General features: G+C 39.0%; 1 protein-coding gene and 1 long non-coding RNA gene across 2 annotated transcripts in view; one reads left to right on the top strand and one right to left on the bottom strand.

Annotated features, from left to right (window-relative positions):
- The window catches only part of gbf1 (golgi brefeldin A resistant guanine nucleotide exchange factor 1), a 104,255-nt gene extending 97,301 nt beyond the window's left edge, over positions 1 to 6,954 (top strand). Inside the window, 1 exon segment of the mRNA XM_051422690.1 lies at positions 2,553 to 6,954. Within this exon segment, the coding sequence (XP_051278650.1) occupies positions 2,553 to 2,806 (254 nt within the window). The 3' untranslated portion in view covers positions 2,807 to 6,954.
- Positions 6,955 to 9,790: 2,836 nt separating this feature from the next.
- Positions 9,791 to 13,054, bottom strand: part of LOC127377137 (uncharacterized) — a 417,826-nt gene continuing 414,562 nt past the window's right edge. The window contains exon 3 of the long non-coding RNA XR_007887634.1: positions 9,791 to 10,269. This is a non-coding gene — a long non-coding RNA (uncharacterized LOC127377137). The remainder of the gene's footprint in view (positions 10,270 to 13,054) is intronic.

Below are 13,054 nucleotides of genomic sequence, written 5' to 3'. Positions count from 1 at the left end.
TGTCAGCCTGGCTACAGTGCTGAAGAGGAACCTAGGGTTGTTCTTATTTTCTTCTATTAGTGCTGAGTAATAGGCTCCTCTGGCATTACGGAGGGCCTTTCTATACGTTTTAAGATTATCATGCCAAATTGAGCGATATTCTGATAATTTGGAAGAGCGCCATTTCCTTTCAGATTTCCTAGCTATTTGTTTTAACTGGCGGGTTTGGTGGTTATACCAAGGTGCTAGTCTGTTTATGTTTTAATAATTTCCTTTATATAGGAGCGATAGAGTCTAATGTTGATCGTAGTGAGCCTGCAGCACTATCGACAAGATTATCAATTTCAGAGGGAATAAAGTTGATATAGGACTCTGTTAAATTCAGACATGGCATTGAATTAAACACTGAAGGAATCTCCTCCTTAAATTTAGCTACAGCACTGTCAGATAGACATCTGCTGTAGGAAGTTTTGCCTAATGGCTTATAATCTAATAGTATGAATTCAAAAGTTATTAAATAATGGTCAGATAGGAAAGGATTATGTGGGAATATAATAAAATGTTCAATATCAATGCCATATGATAGAACAAGGTCAAGAGTGTGATTAAAACAATGAGTTGGTTTATTTACACTCTGACAGAAGCCAATTGAGTCTATTAATGAGATAAATGTGTTACTAAGGCTGTCATTGTTAACATCCACATGAATATTAAAATCACCTACAATAATTACTTTATCTGATTTAAGCACTAAACTTGATAAAAACTCTAAGAATTCAGATATAAAATCAGAGTACGGTCCAGGAGCGCGGTACACTATAACAAATAGAACTGGCTGCAGTGTTTTCCAGTTTGGGTGAGAAAGACTAAGAACAAGGCTTTCAAATGAATTATAATTTAGTTTAGGTTTAGGGTCCATTAAAATGCTCGATTCATATATGGCTGCTACTCCACCTCCTCGAATGTGAGTATTAATATGACTTGGGGGGGTGGATTCATTTAGGCTAACAAGCTCCTCGTGGGACAACCAGGTCTCAGTAAGACAAAGTAAATCAATATCATAATCTGATATTAATTCATTCACTAAAACAGCTTTAGAGGACAGAGACCTGATATTTAACAGCCCACATTTCATTCTCTTATTTTGTGCTACTGAGGAGTTGGTTTTAGTTTTTATTAGGTTTTTATGTTGAACTCCTCTTGTTTTTATTTCTTTAAATAATTTAGGTGGTCGGGGGACAGACACAGTCTCTATGGGGTTTTGGGTGGGTGACTGTTCTAAAGAAAGCGCAGAGAAGTGTGTAAGACAGCAGCTCTGCTTCCTGGTCCTAACTCTGGACTGTCAGGTTTTAGAAATAAACTTCGCCATGTTGCTAGATAAGAGAGCTGCTCCATCCAAAGTGGGATGGATGCCGTCTCTCCTAATCAGACCAGGTTTTCCCCAAAAAGGCTTCCAGTTATCAATGAAGCCCACATCGTTTGCTGGACACCACCTCGACAGCCAGCGGTGGAATGACGACATGCGGCTATACATGTCATCACTGGTCACATTGGGCAGGGGGAGAAAACTACGGAGTCCGACATAGTTTTGGCATAATTACACACCGACTCCACATTAATCTTAGTGACCTCCAATTGGCGTAATCGGGTGTCATTACCGCCGACGTGGATAACAATCTTACCATATTTACGTTTATCTTTAGCCAGCAGTTTTAAATAGGATTCAATGTCGCCCGCTCTGGCCCCAGGGATACATTTAACTATACATTGCATATACAATATCGAAACTGAGTAGTTTCTCGTAAACTAAAGGTCCACTTCTTAGCTGTTTTTGCTTTTGACCACATCTGGTTGTTGAGCAACAATACTGACACAACCAGAGTCTAGTTATTGATCTTCGTAGAGTTGCACTTACAGAACATGAACATGTCTCCACTAAAAATGAAGAGTAAAAACAAGTGTAGCAGTGACATTCACAAGCACAACAGCTGATTGCATTTAGCCATCTGACCCACAGATAACATTTTTTAAATATATTCCCAGAACTTTCTCAGTGATATTTAATGAAAGCCCTTTCTTTAATATCCCTTGGATCAGTTAATAATGACTAACAACTATATTTAGTATGTCATGGAAATTAAGTTAAAAAAACAAAAACAACTTTATTTTTGTTAGAAACACACAATATGTTTTCATGACACATGACAAAGCTGTCATTTCATATATTTATCGTACCTTAATTAGTAGACAAAGGCAAGTTTAACATTCATTTGACGTATTAAATATCAGATTTACCCTGGATCAAAGCGAAATTTTGAAGTTCTGAATCCAGTGGTACCAAGCATTTGATATAACTTCTGTATCATACTATATTTAGTTATAAGGCTCTATGGATTACTCATTTTATTTTATACAGATAGATGTAAAGGAAATTATAAAATTAATTGAAAAGTTTGCTAGTGTGAATAGGTTTTCCTTACAGCAGTTTGATAAATATGCTCCCAGCTTTCTGTGCTACTGTCCCCTTATAAAAGTGAACCGTTACTGATATTGTCTCTATCTGTGTTTTCTAGGATCAGACCGATCATCTCCGGTCCCACCCTCGGTTCCCCCCATGCCGGTGCCGTTAACCACGTCCCCTGCCCAGGGTCCTTCACCCTTGAGCCAGTCCCCTCTCATCCTGCAGCCCCTCGCCTCTCCCCTGCAGGTGGGAGTCCCGCCCATGTCCCTGCCAATCATCCTGAACCCCGCCCTCATCGAAGCCACGTCCCCCGTGCCTCTGCTCCCCAGTCCCAGACCTACAAGCCCTTCTAACGAGGTCAAGTAAGAGAACTTGAGCCACCCTACACCCACTCTGCCCCCCCCTTAACAACTGGAACCAACAGACTCCAAGATCTGCTTGTCAGCAGGTTTTTGAAATGATGTAATATTTACGAGAAGACAAATTAAATTTCAGCCTCAGTTATACCACATTTGATTTAAAGGAAAAATCCCCCGAAATATCTGACACTGTTAAAGAAACATTCTTTGTGTCAATTTGTGTTTAATATGTTCTTATTCCTGTGGAGACATCATATCTCAGGAGCAGGAAACGCACTAAGAAAACTATTAAAAATAAAAGTCTGATTGAAGTAAAGTGAGTTTGCCAGGACTGTAGCTGCCAACACTGAGGTCCTGTTCTCACTGTTTTGGAGGGAATTTGGCTGTTTTGGTACCCAGGGGAAAGTTTATGTTATTTTACATATTTGGAGTATTTTACATACTGATTCCAGTATTTTTAACCCTAATGCATTATATACATATATTTTAGACCGATACAATACAATAGAAAAAAGTCAGATTCAGCATTTCCCCACCACAGTTTTATTATTGGGAGTGTAAGCTTTCAATGATAGGGCTGGGTTTATTCTATATTTTTCTCATTGTCTTAAAATCTCATGAAGACCCCAACCAACAAAGTGTTAGTCCATCTCGCAATATTTTGGACTTCCCTACCCTGCTCCAAGCCCACTGGTTCCTGTTGAAGAGTCAAGTCTTTGAAAACGGACCACAAATATTTAGTTACATTTTTTAAAGGCTCAATAATTTCCTAAAACACCTGCTCACTGTAGTTTTTAATAAATCTTACACAAACTGGAGTAAATAGTGCATTTGATGGGGACTATTTTCAGATAAGCAGAAAATAGTCAGTAAAAGAAAAAAGTAAAAAAATAGATTTGCAGATTAAATCATATTTGTTGTCATATTTGGGGCAGCAGGACCATGTACGTGGGATAGAGTCAAAATAGTTTTTGAACAACAATGGAGCTATACGACACAAAATCCATCGTGTTAGTTTGAGTCTGAACTGAGGATTTATTGGTAGTGAGAAAAATTTAAGATATCGTCTGCTTTTGGAGACTTGGTCTGATGAAATCAGTGTGCTTTAAAGCTTCAGTAGGTAACTTGTATAAGAATAACTTTTTGTCATATTAGCTAAAACTTTCACTATATCCTGACAGTAGAACATGAGACAGAACATCTGTGAAACAATCAGGTTCCTCTGGCTCCTCCTAGTGCTCCTAATGACAATTGCAAGAATCCACCAGGCCTTTATGAAAACAACCAATCAGAGCAGAGAAAGATAGAAAGACACTTTTGGCTTGGAGGTTTGAAGATAGTGGAATCTCATTTCCAGCAGTATTGGACAACATGGAAATGAGACTCAACTATCTTTCTGGGCTCTGATTGGTTGTTTTTGTCCAGACCCGGTGGATTGCAAATGAATGAATGATTTGTTCACAGATTATCTGTCTCGTGTTCTACTGTCAGGATATAGTGAAAGTTTCAGCAAATATGACAAAAAGTTATTTTTCATAAAAGCTACCTGCTGCAGCTTTATGATCTGGCTGATTTGAACACTTTCTCCCTAAAATCCCTCCTGAATTAAGCTTATATCACAGATGAAATATTTCTAACAGTAAGGGCGGAATGATTCCTAACATGATCGACATCAGGTTAATGTTTTAAGAATGATGGCTCTCATTAGCCTGATGTTGGACTTGAATAAAAATGTGGTATAAAAGATTTAGCAGGGTCACTCGCATGTGTGCTCATCAACCTTTTGGAAATCATTATGAAGGAGAAATAGGATACACTTTACACCCCCCCTCTCCCACTTCCTTAGATTGTAACTTGATAAGACCAGGCTGACCTCATGGCTTCATATTAATCTAGAGATTTCAGACAGGGACAGTAAGTAAGTTATTTGTATTTTAGGTGCTGCATGTTGTTGATTAAATAGTATCTCCAGAGCTTTGACTCCAGTCGGATGTTCCAGAGGTCTTAACAGAGCTGTTATATCACACACCGCTGACTGACATCTGTACAGAACAACGACTTTATTTACACACCAGTCAGTTTTTGTTTGTTGGAGAGACACTGGCCTGTTCTGTTTGTTTCTACCCATTTCTTTTAAATTTAACATTAGCTTTTTGGCCCCAACAACTAAAAACAAGCTTTGATTATGGGCACCTTATGAATCCCCCCTCTCCTAAACAAAGAGGAGTGTGAAGCCTTTCTCAGATGGACCAGAGACGTCACATCTACGACATTCCAAAATGTAGATAGTGTAGCGGGCAGTTGGCTCGGCCACTGTGCGGATGAGTTAGAGATCCAAATAGTGACTTTTATGGTTTATGATAATAAATAATTTAAAGAGTTCTGTATTGATGTCATTTTATCATGTTTGTGCAGCTCAGTCGAGTACAGCAGTCCATACATGATTAACCCCCAGGGCCTGAGCAGCTCACTGTGTACTCATCACATCACTAGGAAATCTGTGGAAGCTCGTAACAGCAGAAACTTACTGCTACATTGAATCGTCACTGAAAACATGTTTAAATGCGGTTACCATTGAATTTATAGCACTAAAATATTTTACTTGAAAACCATCTACATTTATGTATTTTTTTATCATTTTATTTCAAGTGGTGTAACTGTATTCTTCCAGTGGGACAGAGCACACACACATTTCATGGGACAAAATAATGAAATACATATATCATTCATATTATTTTGCTCAAATTTGACCTAAAAGTTCAAGTTAGCTAAAATTATACTTATTAAAGTTCTGTTCCATTTAGTGTAGCATAGCCTGTACAGTGAGCCAATGTGTACAATTGACCCTTCCTAAGTGACAATTGAGCAAGCCTCGGTAGGCAAAACATATATATGTATATATTTCTTAATAAGGTAGCTCATGGTAGTGAAACAATTGATGTGAATTAGCTTGCTAGTTAGCTACCATTTTGCTAACATTGGCTTTCAGATGCAAACAACTAGCTAACGATGGATGTAGCTCAGTTAGCTAGGTAGTGTTTTACACTTGCTAACTAGCTAGCTAACAACTGATGTAGATTAGCTAGCTAGCATTTTGCAAAGATTAGCCTGCTGAATAAAATGTGATCATATGTATGTTGCATTTATCTTTTAACCATCTTCAAAATGTGATTGTCTTTGAACATTGACGAGCCTAGCACATAGCATATCTAAGGAAAGTTGACCGGCGTTTGCTCAACTGTTATTGGAGCACAAGGGTCAATAGGCAGCACAATGACTGTTTGAACTGAATGGAACAGAACCCCAATTAGTAACACTGATAACGTCTGTGTTTACCCTACTATTTCATGTCAAAATGGCTGCTGTGAAAAGGGTCTATACAAAACGTATCATCTGGTAACCATGGTAACACAAGACGAGGGGTAAAGAGATGTTGAACTTGTGTCCCACTATTTTAGCAGTTCTTTAAAAACAAATGACAAACCCTCGTAACTCCTCCTCCTCCTCCTCCCATTTCTGTTTGACTCGTATCTTAAGGTCAGAATTTCAATGACTAAATTTCAGCAACTTGAATACAAAACTTAAAATCAGGCTTTTGATTTCCAAGGTAAAATATTCTAGTGCTATAAACCTAATGGTGTAAGTATTCAGATTTACATGTCCAGTTGCTGCAGTTTGCTTCCATAGAAACCTGCTGACATTCTTGCATGCTGATTGTGCCTTGTGTACAATGACATGGACCCTGACAAACTTCTAAGAGTCTAATTCACCGCTTTAATGCCAAATATGTGACCTAGAGTGTAATGTAGATGTGGACAGAAAGCTTAGCATCCATTCAGAGTGGCCCTGGGATCCTCTCAGTGATGTTTAATGTTATTTATTGAGTTGGGAAAGAAGAGACGGACTCCCCTGCTGCAGTACAGTCGACAGAGAATACAGTGTGTGTGTGTGTCAGTCAGGTAACACTACAGCCTTATAGAGCCACCAACATGAGACATTTTGTAAGCTGTGTGTTTATTTGTCGTATGGGACTCTTAATAAATATATCAGGAGCTGATTCTTGCTTGAACAGGAAATTACATGAATATAATGTGTATATATAAATGAAAGGTAAAGTACTTTTTACTATGTAATAAATATAATCTAAAGAAAGTGCTCATTCTGGTGTGTTGTGTTGTTTGTTTCTTATCTTACCGCAGATGGGCCTTTTCCACCTACAGGGAACTGGCCCCGTTCCAGTTTGCGCACCTAGTTTTGAACCGTTTCAAACATTTCAACCAAAAAGAAATTGGTTTGGAACCTGAAACGTTGGTTCTTGGCTGGAACCAAAGTCGGTGTGTCACATTGTAATCAACAGAGGGGGCATTTTTCTATTTTGTGCCTCGTCTCCTCTTCTCCTGCCTGTGACCTCAATCTCAGCGTGCCATCTTGAAGGACATCTCAATTCCTAAATTGCATCTGGAGGAGAGGGGAGGGAGGACGGACGAGGACTGCTAGAAGAGCTATCAGAGAGGTCTTTGCAATGTTGTCGGCGTTGTTACGGACACGTAGAATTGTTAAAATGCCATATTTCTTTAAGGGAGTTTGGCACAATAAATTCCCTGAAAGTACAGAACACAATGAAAACAGAACAAAACAAAATGAAACCAATATTTTTATATATAGTAGAGCAATAAACAGAGATTTATAGTGAAAGAGCAGCTTTATTGGTCATGACTGAAATAAAGTATGACATCCATAGACTACTTTCTTGTCACTTTATGCCACGTTGCCAACTGAATTGGAAGTAAATATGTAATAACTGTTCTGAACACTGTTATGCTCATCTGACAGAGATAATAATATACAGCTGTAGTCTGTAGGAAACCTATGGGCAGGTGATGCAGCTGTGCAGTTGTTGTGATGCAAGGACATCTCATTTTGTTAAATGCCTGTTGCCTCAACTCCTATGTCTCTCCTCTGTCCTTGCTTCTTCCGCTCACACCTCTGGTGGGAGGGACTAAGGTTAGAATAGGAAGTGCAAAGGATCCCCAGCTCCTCCTGCTGCATGTCAAAGTGTCCTTGAGCGAGATACAGAACCCCAAACCTCTCTTGATGCTGTCTATCCGTGTATGTCATGTAGTGTACATTTTGTTTGAACAAATGTTTTTATTGCATCACAGATAGGACATCTCCCTGTTCTATATACTATTTCCACACACCAGGTTTAACTTTTTTTGTGGGATACAACGAACAATCCTTCCGCCATGGTGACACACTTATGATTTTGGGATGACTGGAAAGATTTGCCCCCCCGCCCCAATATAATATATCAATATAAATCAGGAAATCAATATAGGACTGTATGCTGAAGAGCTAGACAGATTTTTCAAGTCGTGAGGATATTCACGATTATCACAATAATGGAAATTCACTGCAATATACTTATCTTAATAAAGTAATTGGTGGACATTGGATCATCTTTCATTAAATGTGAAATAAAATATTCATATACATACAGATACACATACAGAAATACACAGAAGAAGGAACTTAGTAAAGTAGGTAGACAGACAGATAGATTTCATTGGAACCGTTTTAGATATTGTATAAACTGTCACAAACATAAAACAACGAAATAACTTGCATAATAAAAATGTTGATCTGGAATCAAACACCATCTGCGTGTTGATCTTTATTTGGCTACAGCAGTTATTCATGTCAGTACTTATGCCATCCAGTGACAGCCATAAAATCAGCCATGATTTATTGCTGTTGATTATTTAATGTAAACTTCATTAACTACCAAGCACATGTGACTGAACAGAGCATTCGAGCTGATAAATGATTCTGACAGACTCCTTCATCAGGCCGATCAGACTGTATTTTCCCAGAGTCACAGCAGTGAAGAGTTGGGAAATTGATTATTTTGATTTGTTGGTTTGCTGATTTCAATTCAATTTTATTTGTATAGCGCCAATTCATAACAGAAGTTATCTCAGGACACTTTTCAAATAGAGCAGGTCTAGACCGAACTCTTTAAAACATTAATTACAGAGACCCAACAGTACCACCATGAGCAAGACCTTGGTGACGGTGGCAAAGAAAAACTTCACAGAAACCTAGGACAGACCCTTCGGCTCTAGGAGGGTGGTCGTCTGTCTCGACCAGTTGGGGTGAGAGAGAGAGAGACAGAGACATAGAGAGAACAGAGGCTACGACAGAAGGACAAAAACAGAGACAAAGGTGCACAGCAACAACAGTAGCAACAACTACACTAATAGTAGTGACTGATGATGAACGTGAAGAAGATGACGACGACGACGACAACAACGATGGGGGACAATGAGCAGTGATTATAGTAATAATAGTAACTGTAGTAATAATAATAATAACAATAATATCAGTGATATTAGCAATGGCAGTCAAGCAGGACCATGGCAGGAGGCTCCACCAGGATCCATGAGAACCTGCGAGACGAGAAAGCACAAGAACTCCGGGGAAGAAGTGGAGTTAGTAACATGCATTAATGGGACATGAATGAGTGCAGAAAGAGAGAGAGAGGAAGAGAGGAGCTCAGTGCATCATGGGAAATCCCCCGATAGTCTAGGCCTATAGCAGCATAACTAAGGGATGGTTCAGGACTCACCTGATCCAGCCCTAACTATAAGCTTTATCAAAGAGGAACGTCTTAAGCCTACTCTTGAATGTGGTGAGGGTGTCTGCCTCCCGAACCACAACTGGAAGCTGGTTCCACAGGAGAGGAGCTTGGTAACTGAAGGCTCTGGCTCCTGTTCTACTTTTAGAGACTATAGGAACCACAAGTAGCCCAGCATTCAGAGAACGTAGTGTTCTAGAGGGGTAATAGGGTACTATGAGCTCTTTAAGATATGAAGGGGCCTGACCATGAAGAGTTTTATAGGTGAGGAGGAGAATTTTAAATTCTATTCTACATTTTACAGGGAGCCAGTGCAGAGAAGCTAGTACAGGAGAGATTCAGTTCAGTTCAATTTAATTGTATTTGTATAGCGTCAATTCATAACAGAAGTTATCTCAAAACACTTTTCAAATAGAACAACTATTACTACTTTTTCAACTAGACCGAACTCCTTATAACATTATTTACAGTCACCCAACAGTACCAGATATGATCTCTTTTCCTAGTTCCCGTCAGTACTCGTGCTGCAGCGCTCTGAATTAATTGTAGTGTCTTAATGGACTTATTGGGGCAGCCTGATAATAAAGAGTTGCAGTAATCCAGCCTAGAAGTAACAAATGCATGGATTAGTTTTTCTAATTTTTTTTTAGTCTGTGATAGTATGTGTCTAATTTTTGTAATATTACGTAAATGAAAGAAGGCAGTCCTAGAGGTTTACTTTATGTGGGAATTAAATGACATGTCCTGATCAAAGATTCCTGACAGTGGTGCTAGAGGCCAAGGTAATGCCATCTAGAGTAACTATATCTTTAGACAGTGAGTCTCTAAGGTTTCTGGGGCCAAGTACAAGAATTTCGTTTTTTTAGCATCAGAAAATTGCAGCTCATCCAGGATTTTATGTCCTTAACACATGTTTGTAATTTAGATAATTGATTAATTTCATCGGGCTTGATCGACAGGTATAACTGGGTATCATCTGCATAGCAATGAAAGTTAATGGAGTGATTCCTAATAATATTGCCTAAGGGAAGCATATATAAAGTGAATAGAATTGGTCCAAGTACAGAACCTTGTGGAACTCCATGACTAACTTTAGTATTTATGGAGGATTCATCGTTAACGGGTACAAACTGAGAACACGGTTCCTTTGATGACAATTTGATGCTCAAGTCTCTGTAAAAGAATACTATGGTCAATGGTGTCAAATGCAGCACTAAGATCTAATAATACAAGTACAGAGACAAGTCCATTGTCGGAAGCAATCAAAAGTTCATTATTAACTTTAACCAGAGCTGTCTCTGTGCTGTGATGAACTCTAAATCCTGACTGAAAATCCTCAAATAAGCTATTGCTATGGCGACTACTGTCTCCAGAATCTTAGAGAGGAAGGGGAGGTTAGAAATCGGTCTAGAGTTGGCTAAAACCCCTGGGTCAAGAGTGGGCTTTTTAACAGCTACTTTAAAGGACTGTGGTACATATCCTGATAATAAAGAAAGATTGATCATATCCAGTAAAGAAGTGCTGATTACGGGGGGCCCGGTTAGCTCAGTCAGTAGAGCTGGAAACCCGTGTAGTGAGGCTGAGTCCTTGCTGCAGCGGCCCAGGTTTCAAATCCGACCTGCAGCCCTTTGCTGCGTGTCATCCCTACTCTCTCCACCCCCCTTTCCTGTCCATCTTCAGCTGTCCCTATCAAATAAAAAGGCAATAAAAAAGCCAAAATAATAATAATAATAACTTAAAGAAGTGCCAATTAAGAGTATGACTTCTTTAAGCAGCCTAGTTGGGATCGGGTCTAATAGACAGGTTGATGGCTTCGATGTAGAAATTATTGAAATTAGCTGATGAAGATCGATAGCAGAAAAACAGTCTAAATATCTGATTTTATATGTGTTACAGATCCTAAACTTGGAGAGACAGTGATACCTGTTGAAGGCATTTGGTTATTAATTTTGTCTCTAATAGTAATAATTTTATTATAAAAGAAGTCGTTACTACTACTGAGGGTTATGGGGAATATGTGGCTCAATAGAGCTGTGACTCTCTGTCAGCCTGGCTACAGTGCTGAAGAGGAACCTAGGGTTATTCTTATTTTCTTCTATTAGTGCTGAGTAATAGGCTCCTCTGGCATTACGGAGGGCCTTTCTATAGGTTTTGAGATTATCTTGCCAAATTGAGCAATATTCTAATAATGATTAATTAAAGAACTCACCTCCATCAGAGTAGGATTTTAAAGGCCCAGTGTGTAGGTTTTAGTGGTATCTGGTGGTGTATTAGCAGATTATGACCCCTTTGCCTCACCCTCCTGTTCTGGAGAAACTACAGTGGCCATAAAACACATGAAAAAAGGCCCTATCTACAGCCAGTGTCTGGTTTGTCTGTTCTGGGCTACTGTAGAAACATGGCAAACTCCACCAGAAGAGGGCCCGCTCCCTCTTTAGATAAAAAACAGCTCATTCTAAGGTAACAAAAACACAACCATTCTTATTTTCAGGTGATTAAACACTAATGAAAACATAGCTATGGATATTATATTTCTGACAATAGAGCCTCCTGAATGTTACACACTGGTGTCCTTTAAGGTATCATTATTGTATCTTTTAGAACACTGGGGCTCATTACCTAAAGCGACAGTGAACATGTCGCACTGACTCAGGACTGCTCTCAGACTGCGGAGCTGCTTTCAGCACTTAGGACTGATGCACCTCATTTTAAAGGTCTGTTATCCATATGTATTTCTGTTTTTCTTCTTGTCAACAACCCTCTTGTGCACATTCAAAACAACACTGAATTTATCTTCTAACAAGTACTGTGTGTATCAAAGCCCGATACACTACTTTCTTCCTGTATGCCATTGAGCACCATTGTTGCACTGGGTGACATGTAACTACAGTGTCCAGCTCTTTTAGGAAATTAGGGAGCCTTTTTAAACCATGAAACAATGTATTTGTGATTTGTATTTTTAAAGATTTATGTCTATATATGGAACCAATGGACTAAGAGCTGAGAGACACAGACAGAGAAGGGAAGTATGAAAGTAATTATAAATGAACATATTTTGACTCGGATAAATATAAGACTAAGACCATTTATCAATACCATTACCATTTACACCTTATCAGTCCAGTGTGTAACATTTAGGAGGATCTATTGTCAGAAATGGAATAGAATTTTCATAGCTATGTTTTCATTAGTGTATAATCACCTGAAAATAAGAATCACTGTGTTTTTGTTACCTTAGAATGAGCTGTTTTTATCTACAGAGGGAGCGGGTCCTCTTCTACGTCCACCATGTTGAACCACCATGTTGAACCACCATGTTTCGCCCTGAACAGACAAATCAAACAGTGGCTCTAGATAGGCTCTTTTGCCGTTCTCATTCCCAGGTCGTCAAATAGACAAAGAGACGCAAGCAGTGTTCAGTTAGTGGCAATCTGCAACTTCACTGCTAGATGCCACTCAATGCTTCACACTGGTCCTTTAAGAGTTTCTCCTAATTCGGCTCGCTGGGTTAGGGGTTACTTTTAGCCTTGGGATGTTTTGTACATATGCACTCTTTTGAAGAAATAATTTTTCAGGAATTTCTTGATAATACAGGACAGCATTTGTTCCCAGTGATAT

Source organism: Dicentrarchus labrax, unplaced genomic scaffold, assembly GCF_905237075.1.
Source record: "Dicentrarchus labrax unplaced genomic scaffold, dlabrax2021, whole genome shotgun sequence".
In the NCBI taxonomy this organism is placed as follows: domain Eukaryota; kingdom Metazoa; phylum Chordata; class Actinopteri; family Moronidae; genus Dicentrarchus; species Dicentrarchus labrax.
This window is presented reverse-complemented; position numbering and strand designations above follow the sequence as displayed.